Here is an 18,426-nt window from a genome sequence, read left to right as displayed (position 1 = left end):
AACACAAGTGCAGCCTTTTAGCCTCCTTATATCGCAACGTGGGACTGAGGTTTAAAAACTGAGCGCATTTAGAAATGAAATGATCTCTACTTTCACACATGCTACATGAAGAGGAGGTTAATGATGATGCTACGAGTGCGTTATGAATATTTTTGTTAGTGTTTGGTTTTCCCACCTGTTTGCTAGGTGTCTGGATTACTATAGCGTTTTCAATATTCTCCAACATGCGGCACCTCTTTTCCAGGAATGTAGCCATATCCTTCCGCTTCAGCAGCTTATTTGCCGGCAGACCCTCTTCTCATTTCTCTCGAGTGTGGCGATCCAACTTCGAAGCTACCAGAAAGATCAGAAGACCGTCCATGATCTCCTGTGTCGTTGCCATGGTATTCAGCGCACGCAGATGCGAATTCATCTGGTCGCTAAAGCGTCGTAAGCTTGCTGCCGATCCTTGCTCCACACCTGAAATCCCGCAGATTGACCGTATGTGTGCCTGAAAATGCAAAAGTTTGTTATCAAATCTCGAAACTAGTAATTCGATAGCCTTCTCATAGTTAGCTTCCGTGGGCTCCAGTGAACGAATTGTGTCCAACGATGTGCCATCCAAGCATGACCGAAGATGCTGGAACTTTTCCACGTTGCTCAGGTCATCATTACTCCCCACAATGGTGTTGTACATTGCGTAGAAATCAGGCCAATCGATATAGGCACCGCTGAACCTTGGCAACTTGAACTCTGGGAGTCTTGTGGCACGCGCAGCGGGTCTCGAATCACCACCGACATGTGGAAGGGCTGTAGAATTCACGACTGAAAATCTACACTGCTTGCCAAGCTCACGTGAAATTTGCGATTTTACAGCGAGATATATATTTGCGAACTTTGACCGAACGTCACTGCAGAGTTCATGCAAGTCTAACCTCTCGACTGAGGTTTGACTTTTATCAAAGTCCACTTGCATTTGATCCACAAAATCAAGTCGCACTTGAAGATCAGTCACGTCGAAGTTGACAGCCTCTTCTGACTCCAGGTAGCTTTTCAAAGGTAGCATCAGCCTTCGCTTTATAAAAGTCCAAATCACTTGGTACCGCCTCGGATCTTGCACCAACCGAATCATTATCAGCCATGGCTCCTTTCAAAAAGAGTATACGAAAGTCACTATCACCGTAAGCTGCCGATGCAACTGCACGAATTTGAATGCAAGAGACGAAAATGCAACGGAACAAATTCGCAAGCGTTCACTGACCTCGCTTAACACGGCTTATATATGCACTGCACTTTATATAACCAAGTTCAAACTGTGGTTATGTATACGAACAAGATCACAAAAGAAAGCGCGCCAAATAATACCCAAGCACAGGAATATATGTATGTATGTATGTTTGTAGGCCTCTTCACCGAATTGCGAAGTGGTGTCCAAATGCACTGATAGGCCTTTTCACCGATTTGTGGAAACGAAAACGAAATAAAAAACACACCCCACGTAGATCACGTCGGGGTCACCAAATGTTCAGAGGAATGCAACTAATTTGTTGCTACCGCTTTGTGCACTTCAAAAAAAGGCCAATGTTTGTGATTTAAATGAGATGTGGTTTTATATTTGTGTCTCTGAGTGTTATTTGTTTGTTCTTGTGTACAATGTTTATGTGTTTTGCGTATACAAGATCGCGACCGACAACTTGCTTGCGAGGGTTTTGCAAGATCGAAACGAAAATTATGTAAATCGGTTAAGAGTTGCGACAAGAAGTGATGATAAGGAAGATAGATAAAACAAGATAAGCAAAGTTAGGCGCGATTGCAATTATGCGGGTGTTGGTAAACAACTTTACGTTTACGTTACGTTACGTTACATTATCAGTTGGACATTTGAATTTAGGATAAATATTACAAATTAGGGGTTCTGCTCCGAACAAAGCATTTCGCCGTCTTCTCAGCTTGGAGCGAAAATTGGAACGCCGTCCGGATGTTAAGGAACAATACTCTAACTTCATAAAGGAGTATCTGGAACTCAATCATATGTCGCTTGTACCTCCAGATGATAAAATGCACTGCAGATTTTTCCTCCCGCATCATTGCGTCTTTAAAGAAGAAAGCACGACCACCAAGCTACGTGTCATATTTTATGGGTCAGCAGCTTCATAATCTGGAATTTCGTCGAATGACACGATGATTTCAGGACCTACTATACAGGCTAAGCACTGCAATATTTTAATCCGTTTTTGTACCTTTGCAGTTGCTCTCACTGGAGATATTGGGAAAATGTATCGCTGTGTTCGAATAGCTAAGTCAGACAGCTATTTGCAATGCATTCTTTGGCGCGATTCTGATCAGGATGGAGAGGCCTATATGGGAAAAAAAGAAAACCAAAAAACATCCGCTGCAGGGTCCCAAGCAAGACCCAGTGTCTTGGTAAATTCGCTGCCATCGTCAAGCTTTAGGAATGTTTTCTTTTCCAAATCAGCAATTTGATCAAGGACGTTGAAACACAATTTCCTGAGTTTAAAGCCACCTCGTGACAGCAAGTTGGTGGTTTGAGACATGATTTCGAGGACCTCCTATGTTGATTGCCCTCCTGTGATCAGATCGTCAACATCATCCATACGACCTTCAGCTGCAACCAATTCACGCTGCACAGCTTAATCCTGTAAAGAATTTGCCTTGATTGTAGAAGATCCACCTCCTGTTACGATCCAACCAAGTCTCGTTTTCTGCAATGCCCCTATTGCATCCAGCAGCCAACTTAATCTGCCGTACAGATAATAACTCAACAAACATGCTTCCGCCAATGAAAAGCTCTATACGCTAAGATTCATAAAATTAAGGATCGGCCAACTGAATATTCGCGGGAATTTTCTAACCTTCGGGCTTAACGGTAAAACTGGGTTGATTGTCAGTAATCGCTGGAGCAACAAGAGCAGATAGGCATGCGAAGTAATCGGAGATATGCGCTTTTAACTTAATGCAAACGGAAACTCCTTCAGAGTCAAATCGAGCACATCTAAGATCAGCAACTAATAAGGTCAACTTTGTTTAAGGCAATTGCAACTGTTGAGCAAGTCGGGAGGTCACAACGTGGACTTGTGAGCCCAAGTCAAGCAGCAAATAGCATGGGATCCAAAAACCTGATCGACCTTGAAAGCTTATGACGCTTACCCTTGCAGAGCAAAGGGTATTATAATTTATGCCAAAAGTTTGCAACGCAGTGAAGGAGACACCTCACACCCCATAAGGAATATATATTCGGGATCAGCATTACGATCTGAATCGAAATACGTCTGTCCGTCTGCCCGTCTGTCCGCCTGTCCGTCCCTACGCAAACTAGTCTTTGCGTTTTAAAGCTATCTTGCTGAAACCAGTGGTGGATACAGCTTCTGAAAAACGGTGCTTCACTTGAATGCATCCGACTCCTCAGAAAACGCGTGAACGGAGTGAGCTGGCGTGAACTTCGGAAACCTGCGTGTTACAGCGTGTCGCCAGTCCTTCCTTGCCCCACTTCTTCCCTTGTCTATCCCTTCTCCTATCTCTTCGCCCAAATTTGTGTTTCTAACTGTAAATGCATTCCAATGGCAACAATGCAATGAGAGAAACGAAAAAATAGAAGACAAAATGGAATTCGCCATTTAGATTAAAATTAATTAATTTATTTGTACAGTGTGTTTTGAATAAAACTGCGTATAATTTTTGATTATTTGCCACCTGCTACTTGCATTATTTAAAAAAAAAATTATGATCGTTTGTGTTTTTTAACTACTGTCGAATTTCGAGTTAAATTTTATCAAAATCGGATAACTCTATCATATAGCTCCCATTGGAAACATCGAAAGAGATATCTATAAATGAAAAAAAATTATAACGTCGTTGTTTTTTATCCCACGATCATGATTTTTAAAACATCGAGTTTTTAAAATACCTTTGAATCGTACGAGGCCAAGCATATATTTTAGCAGTTCATTCAAAGTTAAAAAAATTCTAGATTTTTTTTTTTTTTTTTGATAATATTATGTATGGAATTTTATACGCAGCATTCTCAAAATATTTTAAAAAGCATTTAAAAAAAATGAGAAGCGTTTTAGTTTGCTTTTTTTTCAAAAAGATTAAACAACAACAAAAATAAAATCTGATGAAATTATTGCATATTAAAAAATCATACATTTTTTAATCAACAAGAAAAGAAGCAGAATAAGCATATACCCTTGAAAGCGTTAAATATATCGAACAAAATACAAAACGCCTAAACAACATCGAAGCTATATCGATTTTTCTATTAAGTTACCTCGACCCAACTTAATCTATTGTACCCCCTATCTGAGCTTAAAGCTCACCCATCAACCCGGCTCCTTCGATAAGGTAAAGGAGCTTTATCGGGTCGATGCTTCCAGAGGTCCCAAGTGTAAGGAGGTTTCATCCTCGCTATCACAGAATCTGCATGTTTTTCTGTTTGCAATCCCTATATTAAATAGGTGTCTCCTTAGTTTGCAATGTCCGGTTAGTAAGCCGGTAACTATCCTAAGTGAACTCTTCCCTAGTAGTATAAGTTTCTTAAACCTCTTCATGTCATAATTGACGATGAGGGTTTTGGCTTGTCGGTAGTTAAGTCATACCATTTCACAGTGGTATGGATGCTGCCATAAATCCAATATTCCAATAGTCCTGGATTTAAAAATTTCTAATACTCATCAATTCTTGAATATTTTAACTATTTTTCCCTAAAGTATTAGCTAGTTTCAATTCCGTTAACACAAAAATTTTTAACCTTAAAACTGACAAGTGGCGAAGATCCTATAAAAATATAATGTAATTTTTTTTATTTACGAACGTTTTTCCGATAAAATTTTTTTGTAACAGTTCATTATTACTGTAATATATAAGATCATGAATAACATTTTTTTTTATCAAAATGTATTGTTGTATTTATGGGATTATCATTTAATTGGCAAAAAATTAATTTTATTTTTATTTTTTTTAATTTTTTTTTTTTTTTCGTGCGTAGTCCCACGGCCCACCACCCGCCCAACTGGACCGAGGGCCAACAGCCGTGTATCGTACGGCACGATTCGCGAGAATTTGGACGCGATTTTTAAAATAAAAAAAGGAAAAAATTAGAAAACGAAGCAAAAGTTAACTTTGATTTAATTTTAAATTTAACGATCTAATTTCGTGCCAGATATGTTATTATTAATCGCTTTAGGAGCTGCAGAGAGTCAGAAGAAGATACTATAGAAAACAGTCTATTATAGTCCGAACGAAGTACCCTGAAAGGCTCATGCACGTCATAATTAGATCTACAAAGATTTAAAACTAAAGGAACATAATTTCTAGTAAATCTACTTGGAACCGAGAAATTTAGTCTACTTAACAAGTAAGCACTGTCAATTTCACCACGTATAAGGTTATGAATAAATATAGTACCAAGCATCGTTCTACGGTTAGTAAGGGAGGGCAAGTTAATGAGGAGCAGCCTATGAGAATATGAGGGTAGGAATAGGTTTGCATTCCAGTTTAGGCGGCGTAGGGCAAAAATTAAAAAGTGTTTTTGTGTTCATTCTATGCGATCAGCATGTATTCCCTTTTGGGGACTCCATACGGGTGCCCCATACTCAAGAATTGGTCGGACCAACGATATAAATAAAGCCTTGGTAACGTAAGGATCCTCAAATTCCTTCGACCATCGTTTAACAAATCCAAGCATTCCCCTAGCTTCATTACCCATGTTCGAAATATGAAGAAAGAATTTAAGTTTAGGGGCCAAATTCTTTCCAAGGTTCTCCCACTTAGCGAATAGGTGACATTATGCGGATTAACCCGACAAAACGTCATCAGCTTGCACTTGGAGCTGTTTAAATTCAGTAAATTGTCGTGACACCAGTTTTGATAAGTTTTTAGGTCTGCTTGAAGGTTTGAATGACGGAGTATTCATTATACTGCAGACCCATTTTTTCATCATCCGCGTACATAAGTACGCGGGAATGTGCAATGATCAATGGAAGGTCATTAATGAAGAGGGTAAAAAGTAATGGTCCCAGGTGGCTTCCTTGTGCTACACCAGAGTTAACTCTGAGGAGACTACTTAAGGAATTTTTGAAAAGCACTCTTTGTGTGCGGCCACTAAGATAACTAGAGATCCAACTGGAAACCCTATCATGTCAAGTTTGCGAATCAAAAGGAAGTGATATACAGAGTCAAATGCTTTACTGAAATCTGTCTAAATGACATCAGTTTGAAAATGATTTTTAAAGCCATTTATTACAAAGGGCGTGAGCTCTAAAACATTTGTTGTAGTAGATCTGCGCTTCATAAATCCGTGTCGGCATGGAGATATGGCTGATCTACAAAGGTGCTGCAAGTGAGGAGTTAATACTCGCTCAAAAAGCTTTGGAATGTCTGACAATTTAGAAATACCTCTATTATTGCTAGCATCCGACTCGTTTCCCTTTTTATGAAGGGGAATATAAAATGACTCCTTCCAAACAAGGGAAAACTGACAAGTTTGTAGGGATAGGGTAAATAGCTTGAGAAGGGGCTTACACAATGCATTAGCACAGTGTTTAGGAACACACTCAGAAATCCCGTCAGGACCTGGGGAGTAAACTGGTGTAACACGTTGAAAATCTAAAAGTAGGGAGCTTTCGTTTAAGGTGGGACGAAATATTAAGTTCCACTTAGGTATGGCGTATAAATATTGCTCACTTGAATGAGACACTGTGGAGTAAGTTTTTTAAAAGAAATGGGCAAACAGATCGGCTATCAGTATTAGCCGTCATACTTTCAAACGAAAGCGAAGGCGGAAACGAACATGTTCTGCGCTTAGTGTTAACAAAATTATAAAACTGTTTAGGATAACGTAAAAACTGGGACTTGCAACGGACTAAATAATTTTTGCAACACAGAGCTCTTATGTATTTTCCAAAAACAGACTGACAACCTGAAACCTTACATTTTTTATAAAGTCTGGACTTTAAATTCCTACGGCGTGACAACTCCTTGCTAAACCAAGGTGGTTTTTTGGATGTTGTCGGGTTATATAGCGGAACACACGAGTTAACGATTTGATTGCCGAATAAAAAATTGTAATGGCATCTTCCATATTATTGCAGGAGTAGATATCGGACCAGTCATTGCCAGATATAAGATGTTTAAGACTCAGAAAGTTAGCCCTGCGAAAACAATGAGTTCGCTTGGCTGCCTTTATAGCATTATTTTAAACTGTTATACCAGTGTCGATAGTCACCTCGAAAGCAGGGTGATAGGGATCTTCAGGCAGCGTAAGTGGTGTTGCTCTGGAAAGAAAAACATTTTCAGGATTTGAGACAAGGCACAAATCAAGTAAACGATCTAATGAATATCGAACATGGTGTACCTGACACAGAGGTATGTCAAGTAGACCGTCAATAAATTCATTGTGGCCTATAGGTTGTAAAGCATTGGAAGTATAATCCGAGGATTAGCTAGTGCCGGCTCCTTTTCTTTAATTTTTTCCGCCAAATTGAATTGCTGGCGACAGTACACATCTGAATTGATGGTTTCATTCCGTCCCAGCAGCTCAAAGTGCACTACACCCTTCCAATTCCACCAAACAGACAGCATAACTTTCCTCTGATGGATATCGGCCTTTGATGTGGCTTGGGCTGGCTCATCTTTCTTGCTCCATGATCTTTTTCGTTGGACATTATTGTAAACAACCCACTTTTCGTCGCCAGTAATGATCCGCTTCAAAAAAGGATCGTTTTTAATCCGTTGCAGCAGCATGTTGATACGCTTAGTTGGGTGAATTTCCTTTAAGTTATGCGGAACCCAAACATCGAGCTTGCTTACGTAGCCAAGTTTCTTCAAATGGTTTTCAACCGTTGTATGCGACACACTGAGCTTCTCTGACTTTGAATAACGCCGGTTTTCATCCAGCAAAGCCTGAATTTGTTCGTCAAAAACGGCCGATGGTCGACTAGAACGTGGGGCGTCTTTAACTCCAAAATCTCCAAGCCTGAATATGGCAAACCAGCGCTGACATTGGCGATCACTCATGGCATCTTTACCATACACTTCGCACAATTTTTCGCGAGCTTCGACCGCTTTTTTTTCTAGATACTAAAAAGTGTGACCCTGGTGCTCGATTAGTCGTAAATAAATTAGATTAAAAACGATTACTAAAAAAACGACATTACTTTCTTGCCAACCCAATAGTTCCAGGTATATTAAAATCACCTAGAACTACTAACTGATCCGTGTCGGACAAGGAACTCGAAATTGACTTTATAACAGATAGGTGCCTAAAATAGTCCTCGAGATCGGACGAAGGAGGTATGTAAGAGCAGGTAATAAAAATTAACCTGCCAGCAAAAAACAAATCGAACTTAAAATTCAAAGGATCTTCTGTCAAGAACTCTTCTGACGTGAGGTTAGCGTCCACTGCAATAAGAACGCCCCCTCCCCGTCTAGCCTATATATTGTGTACTTATCGGGAAAAACTTCGGAGCTAAAGATCTCCGGCTTTAACCAGGTTTCTGTAAACACAATAACTTGGGATGCAAACGAAAAGCTATCAGTATACAATTTGGTTAGCTTGCTAGGCAAACCTCTTGTATTCTGATAGCTAATTAAGAAGTTAGTGGTTAGTTTTTTGGGGAAGAAGCTAAGGACGGCGCAGTTTGTTGGCCCCGGCCGTAGGACCTTTCTTTTTTACTTTTGCTACGAACTCCTTAACCACCATTTTTGCCGGCTAAAAATCGCTCAAGCATATGGTGTTAAAAAATTCGTCAGGAACACTTATCTTGAAAGATGAAATGTTCCTAGCATATGCAAATTAAAATTTTTCCACCTTCACGTTATCGGCATTTATTTTGTCTTTGATATAAGACGAAACATAAAATGATGTGAGATCAGGGTGTAGCCGAGAACCAAATATTTGTTTCGTTTGTGGAATCACAATGATGGGTTTTGCTACTGCAGGCTGTGAACCTGCAGTGACAAATTGGTGCCGGTAGTCCGGTCTCAGAAACCTCTTATGGGGGAATATTTAGCGGATTTGGTGGAATTACAGGTCGAGAACTATCTTCAAATCGGAACTTTTTAAAGGCACTGGTCTCATACACTCCACTGTGGATTTTTTTGCTAAAGTCGGCTGCTCATCCGCAGAGGACTTCTGCTGGTCGTTTTGAAGTTGCGGGACGATTCCCTCAGGCCTACCACCAGCAGCCTTTTTGCGTTTCGGGGACTCATATAATAGCTTAAGGCTATTAAACTGCGAGTCCAGCGCTAAGAATAGATCATTAGCCTTGGCAAAACTATCTCTAGCTATGCCAAAACTAGTGATCAGTCCCTTAAGGCTGCCTTTAGTTTGGCTTATGAAGGAATTCATTTCCTTCGCAAATTCGCGACAAGCTTCACAGCTGAACTGCAAACCAAGGCCTTTACTAAGATCGCCACTTGTCCGCCCTGTGAATCCAGCGCACTTAGTGTGCACCATCCTGACACAAAGCCAACAAGTGAGTTTACCCTGCTCAGGCTTTATTAGCTGAAGGCAGGTTTTTTTAAGCAGACATTGTAGGATTCCAGGTTTATTATGCGAGCAACTCAAATGTACCGCAAGAGCGTATAAATTGCACGCTTAGAACTTTCAAGTTTGTTAGTACAAAAGAGAAAAGCGGGAGAGCGGGTCTGTTAATATGCATGCACTTCTAACAACAACACTACTGTTGACGGACGAAGCACAAAAGAAAGTGGTCAAAAAGACAAAAATCAGATCGTTAAAGTTAATTATTTTATGATAAAACGCACAAAATTCGCTTGCGAAGCGAAAGGTTTAAAAATCAAGTGTATTTAAATGTTTAAATATTCAAATTTAAAACAGAACCACCGCTGGTTTGTATAGATAAAAATTAAAAATTCGGAGCGCAACAAAAAAACACGACCGTTCACTTGAAGAGAGATTATTTAAGATTGTATTAAGAAATTGTATCTTTTGTATTTTTAGAGCCAATTACAAGTATTCCAGGAGGACCAGAGATTTATATTGATTTGGGGTCAACAGTGAATTTAACATGCGTGATAAGGCACCTTCCCGATCCACCCATATCAGTGCATTGGACACATAACAATCAGGTAATTCAAGTCTAAAAAATATAAAAAACAACACTCTAAGAGCAATCCAAAACTTATATACCCTTGCAGTCATCAAACATGTTGAACAAAATGCATATAGGCTAAACAACATCGAAGCTATTTTTCTATTAATTTTACATGTTTTGAACAATTGTTCATATGGCAGCTATACTATGGACGACTATGTCCGATTTTGACAAAATTTAATTCGTAATTTCCAATAATTATGTTTGTCTGATGAAAAACAACGATGCTATAATTTTATTTCCGTTATTTCTATATACATAGATTTTTCGATCTTTCCTATGGCAGCTATATGATAGAGTTATCCGATTTAAGTAAAATTTAAACCGGAATTTAATAGTAGTTAGAAAACGCCATCTAGAAGAAATCAAGTCGATCTGATCAAAAACAACGCCGTAAGAATTTTTTTTTCATTATCTCGTATGGGAGCTATCCGATATAGTCAGCCGATCCAGCAAGTTCCGTTATACTGCGTACAATAACTTCACAACTTTTGGGAAAGTTTCAGCAAGATAGCTTTAAAAATGAGAGACTAGTTTAAAGAGAAGTAGACAGACGTCTGGACGTAGTTCGATTCAGATCGTATTGTTGATCAAGAATATTTATACTTTATGGAGTCTGTTGTGTCTCCTTCACTAAGTTGCAAACTTCTGGCTGAAATTATCATACCCTCCTAGCTCCCAGTTGGAGCCAGGAATTTAATCGGAATTGAAGCTACATTAGCCAAAGTAAAAGCATTATCAAACGCGAAACGGTTAAAGTATTGTTAGCAAGGCTGATGAAGCACACAGCAACGCAGAAAAACAGCCACCCAATATACTGCTAAAGCCCGATTTCTTAATATAACTAGTACAGATCAAATAGTAAATATTAAAAATGTTAAATATGAAACATATTCGAACTATAAAATAGTTCAAATTATTCCAGAATCAAGAGCAAAAACTGTCGTATCTCAACTAACGAAAAAATTCCCCCACAATTAAAATCAAAATTATTCGGAATTTCAAAACCGATTTGATAAGCACAAACAATTTCTACATATACAAACTAAAATTAAAAGGTGATAAAACCGCATACATATATAAAAAATTATAGAAATCTTCATAGTCATACAGGCGAAACACAGTAATATGTTCAAAAACGAAGCCCACCTTTGTTAGTTCCGAAGGAATCACTTCCCGGTTCTGACAAGTTCAAATGGCGATTAGTAGTTGACTAGCGTCACATTAATTAAAAACTTCTGTCGGATAAATTTCCGCTACCCTGATGATATTTTAATTCAATTATGAAGAGTGAATGAAAACCAGACATTAAGTCTAGGCATGAGAAGTATATGCCTAGACTTAATGTCTGGTTTGAGAAGTATATGCCTAGACTTAATGTCTGGTTTTCATCAAATTGAACTCGAAAAAGTTCAGGAGATGTAACGTTCATATCGCTTCACGCGATTATCATTCGGCTTAAAAAATAGCGTCAAATTTATTCCAACTAAGTGAACTGTCAATGACAACATACGTGTTTTTATATCGCTCCGCCAAGTAACTAAAAATACACCGAAAATATCTGATTTCTATTTCGCGAAATTCGCTTACGCTTACGCGTGGGTACTCCTGCTCATGTTGCATATATCTAATTACTTATATAAGTGATATAATACAGTTTTTCACAAATTTAGCCACGCGCGATTAGCTCAAATAAATGAGCGGCGAGCAAAATAATGAGCGTAGAAGCTCCGTAAACCAAAGAAACGCTTGTTATGCTTATTTCTCAACCCGCGATACCGAACCCGAGAAAACGTCTACAAAGAGCAACCCGGCCCTACTGGCCGTCGAAAGCACGAGAGCCCGCTCTCTATCACCAGCCCTACTCATTCCAACTCCTACATCTTGGAGTTATCAATGCCAGACCACACCACCACCGTCTTCTATGGGAGACGCACCAACAACAAGCAGTGCTTCAATTTCTACTACCTCAGCAAAAGTAACGGCAACAACTAAAGCAACGACCAATATTCCGAAAACGGTGTCAACGGCTCCATCGCAAACTGCAAAAGCAACAAAAACCGTAAGCTACGATAAGCAACAAGCGGTTCCGGCCATACAGACCGGTATGGATCGCCACATCCAGATTAAGCGTAAGCTTAGTCCGAAAAACACGGTTGGTAACAAACCAAAGATCAACCGTACAATCCAAATCAAAGATAAAACCATGATTTTCAACAATAGCAAAAGATTTTCCCTCTTAGCAGATGGTGAGATCCAAGCTGAGCCGGAGCAAGTGACCCAAAAGAAACCAAAGCCCCCCCTATTTATATTAGGGAAAAAAGCTCAAACGCCCTGGTCAACAAAATTGTTGCGCTGGTCGGGGACGAAAATTTTCATGTTTTTCCGCTTATTAAAGGGAACATCCATGAAACTAAAGTGCAGACGAAATATGAAGAACATTTCCGAGCTGATTCCAAATACCTGGAGGAAACAAAAAAGAATTTTTACACCTACCAACTAAAAAGCAGCAAAGGGCTGCAGGTAGTACTAAAAGGAATCGAACCCGACGTCGCCCCCTCTGAGATACTAGAAGCCCTTAAAGACAAGGGATTCTCTGCTAAGAATGTTAGCAATATTATTAACAAAAAAAAAAAGCCGCAACCACTCTTTAAGGTCGAGCTCGAGCAAGATGGCAAAACCCTAAAGAAAAATGAAGTGCACCTGATCTACAAGCTACAGTTCTCACAAACGGAACGGACCAGTGCAATGCACAAATTGTCAGGAGTTTGGGCACACCAGGACATACTGCACACTTCGGTCAGTTTGTGTTGTCTGCGGAGACTTCCACAATTCCGCACACTCCCCTGCTAACAAAGAAGATCCCCATACAAAAAAATGTGGGAACTGCGGAGGAAACCATACGGCAAACTACAGAGGCTGTCTGATCTACAAGGAGCTGAAGAGTCGCATGCGACAAGCGACAGCTACGCGTCAACAAAATACACAAAATGTGTATTTTAAATCAAAAACTACGCCAGAGGGATTTTTCGCCAAGGCAGCCAGATCATCTTTCGGTCCGCTCAGTACCACCAACGGCATCTCCTACGCTGATGCACTATAAGTTGGATAAGTTGGACTACGTTTCTCCTGGTAGCCCCACATATTGGCCAGCAGATCCTAGAAAGATCCCAGATCTAATTGATTTCGCGGTTACAAAAAACATCCCACGCAACCTAATAAGCGCCACGGCCCCACCCGATCTCTCATCAGACCACTCTCCATTGTTGATAACCCTTCTTCAAAACCCAGAAATTACGGACTACACCTACAGGCTGACGTTGCACAGAACTGACTGGATGAAATATAGGAAGTACGTCAGTTCCCACATTGAAATTAACATCCAGCTCAACATCGAAGAGGACATCGACTGCTCTACCGCCGCCCTGGAAGAGGTACTCGTCACAGCAGCCAGGATCTCAACACCACAACGACATGATGTGCAAATAAAGAAGTTCAAAACCAACCTTCAAATTGAACAGCTCGTTCTGGAAAAGAGGCGTCTGCGACGGGCGTGGCAAACCAGCAGATCGCCATGCTCAAAGCAACGTCTAAATGAAGCACCCGCAAACTAAACCGGGTTCTGAAGCAAGATGCCAAAAACGCACAACTGAGATATATCGAGAAACTCTCTCCAACAAGTGCAAAGCATCCTTTCTGGAGGGCTCACCCAAATCTAAGCTCTCCGGCTAAAACCGTCTCCCCAATAAGAAATTCTTCAGGTGGCTGGGCGCGCAGCGACACAGACAGAGCCGAAACATTTGCCTCACATCTCAGGGGCGTCTTCCAACCGAATCCCGCCGCAAGTCCTTTTGCTCTACCAGAAATCCAAACTGAAAGCGAATCTACAATACCATCGTTTCGACCGAATGAGATCACCAAAGTCATCCGGAGGCTAAAACCGAAAAAGGCTCCCGGCGGTGACGAAATAACTCCAAAAATGATAATTGAACTTCCAAACTGTGCTATTGAGGTCATCTGTAAACTCTTCAATGGGATCATAAGTCTTGGCTACTATCCAAAAAAAATGGAAAAAGTCAATAATTATAATGATACCAAAGCCCGGAAAAGATCACACGATTCCGTCCTCTTACAGACCAATAAGTCTTTTATCATGCCTGTCCAAACTGTTCGAAAAATGCCTTCTAACACGCATATTACCATATATAACATAGCTCATAACATTATCACAGCCCATCAATTTGATTTCAGAGAAAAACATGGAACTATCGAGCAAGTAAAAAGAATAACATCAGAGATTCGCACAGCCTTCGAACATAGAGAATACTGCAGCGCGATATTCCTCGACGTATCCCAAGCATTCGACCGCGTCTGGCTCAACGGTCTTATGCATAAAATCAAAACACACTTTCCCGGGTACACTCACAAATTACTCGAGTCGTATCTCTACAACAGAGTCTTCGCAGTGAGGTGCAACACAACAACATCCGAAAACTATAAAATCGAAGCTGGAATCCCACAAGGAAGCGCACTTGGACCAACTCTATTCGTCCTCTACACAGCGGATATTCCCACGAGCGAGGGACTACTAACATCCACCTTCGCTGACGATACTGCGATCCTCAGCCGCTCCAGATGCCCAGTCCGTGCAACATCCCAATTAGCCTACCACCTCACGGTAGTAGAGAAGTGGCTATCCGACTGGCGTATCAAAATAAACGTACAGAACTGTAAACACGTAACGTTTACTCTCAACAGACAAACATGCTCTCCGATCTACCTGAATAGCACACAAATCCCCCAAGTCAACGAAGTAACGTATCTCGGCGTCCACCCCGATAGACTCCTAACATGGCGTAGACACATCGAATGCAAGAAACTACATCTAAAACTAAAAGTCAGCAGCCTCCACTAGATTATAAACGCCCGATCGCCCATGTGTCTGGACTACAAGGTACTGCTCTACAACTCCACTCTTAAACCAATCTGGACGTATGGCTCTCAGCTCTGGGGGAACGCGAGCAAAACTAACATAGACATCATACAGCGCGCTCAAGCAAAGATCCTAAGAACTATCACTGGGGCACCATGGTATATTCGAAACGAAAACATCCACAGGGACCTTGGCACTCTCGCAGTAAAAGATGAAATAGAGAAGCAAAAAGCGTCATACAAGGAAAAACTCTCAGCACACCCAAATCCTCTTGCAAGGGATCTGATTCGGGTTTCCAGAAGAACCCGCCTGCAACGTAACGACCTTCCAACCCACCCATAAGCATTATAAAAAAAAAAAAACTTTTAAACGAAAGCGAGGGCGGAAAGGAACATGATCTGCGCTTAGTGTTAACAAATTTATAAAACTGTTTGGGATCCCGTAAAAACTGGGACCTTACTTGACACAGAGATATGGGTTGTAAATGGGCCTATGTGTTGTAAAACATTGGAATTATCATCCGAGGACCACGTAGTTCCAGGTTTATTAAAAGTTCTAGGTGAAACTACTAACTGATCCATATCGGACAAAGAACTGGAAATTGACTTTCTAACTGATAGGTGCCTACAATAGACCTCAAGATTGGACGATGGAGGTATATAAGAGCAGGTAAAAATTAACCTGCCAGCGACAGACAGTTTTACACATAGAAATTCAAATTTAAATTTCCAAGAATCTTCTTTCAAAACCTCTTCTGACGTGAGTTTAGCGTCCACTTCAATAAGGACGCCACCTCCCCGTCTAGAGGGACGGTCATGCCTATATATTGTGTACTTACCGGGGAAAATTTCGGAGCTAAAAATCTCCGGCCTTATCCAAGTTTTTGTAAACGAAATAACTTGGGATGCAAACGAAAAGCTATCAGTATACAGTATTTGGTTAGCTTGCTACGCAAACCGCTTTTATTCTGATAGCTAATTAGGAGGTAAGTGGTTAGTTTTTTGGGGGTTGTCGTTGGCGTTGTCGGACAACTCTTGAATTTAGAATTAAATTTCATTAAAATTGTATAGTAATTCTGTATCATATGGCTGTCATACGAACAATCGGTGATAATATGGAAAAATTAATATAAAAATTTCTTCGATGTTGTTCAGCTTTCATGCATTTTGACTGCAATGGTGTTGTATTCTTGTTACGCGTGTATTAGATTCTTGTTGCGTGTTTTATTTTGATAATATATTTTTACATGAAAATACATGGTATGCCGCAAAAGAAGCAGGACTTTTTAAATATAACTGTTTGTGGTGGCACATATTGGTTGGTATATGAAATAAAAAAATTTACCTCTTGTTGACGCTTCGTAAAAATTTTAAGTCAATTGGACAACTACAATCAAAGTTATCGAACAAAGTGATAGCAGCCTTTGGTCATCGGTCGTAAAATACATTTTGGACAATTATTAAATTTTGTTTTAAATTTGGGAAAGCGGTCACTGAACCGATTTTACAAAAAATCTCATCTGATCTGGTGCCAGATTTTTACTTATTTGGAAAACTTAATTTGCCCATGAAAGGACACTGGTTTCAGCACATTTCAGTTATCCAAATGGCAACGACCGATATTCTCAAGAGCATTCCGAGCACACCATACCAAGATTGAGAAGCAGTGTAGTCCTAAGCCTCCAGTTAACATCCTGGTACAAAAGCGTTCCACAACTGGCGTTAATATAATAGCCATGTTTAAAGTTGCGGAGCATCATTTGCTTCGGATACCAGTACAGTACATGCACAAGCTGAAGCGAATGGCCTCCGACAAAAATTTGAGGATACTGAAATAAGCTTCAGTTGCAGCATTAAAAGCAGCAGCTGGGCTCCGAATTTGTTTGACCCGATTGTCATGAAACTTAATTCGAAACTCAAGAGACTAAAAAAAAACCTAAAGACGACAGAGGTGCTCCCTAAAACTTTCTCGTGTCCCTTACAGAATAAATGGCGACCAACGTGGGGCCCCGAGGCTTCCGAGAGAGTGAAAATACGAGAACCTAACATTTGACATCTGGTTGAAAAATGATTACCCCGCGCTTAACAACTTACCCGTCAATTTCCTTTCCCTACAAACCACTTTCCATCCAATACTTTTACTTTAGTTTCCGGGCTAACAATCTTTCTGGTTAGGAAATTTATTGCCTAAACTAAATAAAATTCGAGATTTGTATACGTTGAGGTTTATTTCGGCGTATTCCTCTTTTATTTAGATTCTGAACTCACTTTGATTTGTTTTATTAGTTTCTGTAAAATGATTTTTGAGTTTCAATACAAATAACAAGAAAGGAAGATAGCTTCGGCATGTCAAACCTTATATACCCTTGCAGTCATCGAACAAAATGCATAAAGGCTAAACAATATCGAAGCTAAGACGATTTTTCTAATCAGTTTTATATGGGAGCTATATGATAATGTCCGATTTTGATCAAATTTAATTCGTAATTCAAGAGTCGTTAGAAAACTTTATATTCCAAAAATCATGCTTATCTGATGAAAAAGAACGATGTTATAATTTTATTTCCGTAAGTTCTTTATAGATTTTTCGATTCTTCCTATGGCAGCTATAAGATATAGTTCTCCGATTTTTATGAAACTTTTTTCTCAATATAAGAGTTCTTAAAAAACTTGTTATTCAAAAAATCATGCTCGTGGGATAAAAAACAACGATGTTATCAATTTATTTCCAATAACTCTTTATATATTTTTCGATCTCTCCTATGGCAGCTATATGATAGATTTATCCGATTTTTATAAAATTCAATCCGAAATTCAATAACAGTTAGAAAACGCCATCTTGAGGAAATCAAGTCGATCCGATCAAAAACAACGGCGTGAGAATTTTTTATTTCATTCTCTCGTATGGGAGCTATCCGATATAGTCGGCCGATCCGGCCCGTTCCGTCTTATATACTGCGTGCAACAACTACACAACTTTTGGGAAAGTTTCAGCAAGATAGCTTTAAAACTGAGACCGACAGACGGACAGACGTACAGACGTATTCCGATTCTGCTCGTGATGCTGATCAAGAATATATATACTTTATGGGGTCTGAGGTGTCTCCTTCACTGCGTTGCAAACTTCTGACTGAAATTATAATACCCTTTTGCTACGCAAGGGCATAAAAACTAGCTTTGCTTTGCGTCAAATGCTTGAGGATAAGACCCATATAAAGGTTATATACATACGCCTGTTAAAATTCGTTTTAATTATATTTTATCTTTAATATCGTTTACTTCAATTAGCTTTATCCGATTTTTTTTTAAGAGAATGGCTGTTAAAAGCAGTGTTGAAGATTTGGTTGCTATATCGGAAGCAATACATTGCTCTATCTGC

At 39.8% G+C, this 18,426-nt stretch overlaps 1 protein-coding gene across 5 annotated transcripts in view; it reads left to right on the top strand.

Annotated features, from left to right (window-relative positions):
- LOC108088455 (protein CEPU-1) overlaps positions 1-18,426 on the top strand; it is a 104,292-nt gene that overhangs the window by 63,205 nt on the left and 22,661 nt on the right. For all 5 annotated transcript variants that reach the window (XM_043208231.1, XM_043208229.1, XM_043208232.1 and 2 more), the window contains one exon: positions 9,962-10,089. In XM_043208231.1, the coding sequence (XP_043064166.1) occupies positions 9,962-10,089 (128 nt within the window). Of the gene's footprint in view, positions 1-9,961; positions 10,090-18,426 lie in introns of those variants that run through there.

This window comes from Drosophila ficusphila, unplaced genomic scaffold (assembly GCF_018152265.1).
Source record: "Drosophila ficusphila isolate 14025-0441.05 unplaced genomic scaffold, ASM1815226v1 contig_414, whole genome shotgun sequence".
NCBI classification, from domain to species: Eukaryota; Metazoa; Arthropoda; class Insecta; order Diptera; family Drosophilidae; genus Drosophila; species Drosophila ficusphila.
The sequence above is the reverse complement of the archived record's forward strand: the minus strand, read 5'-3'. Positions and strand labels throughout refer to the sequence as shown.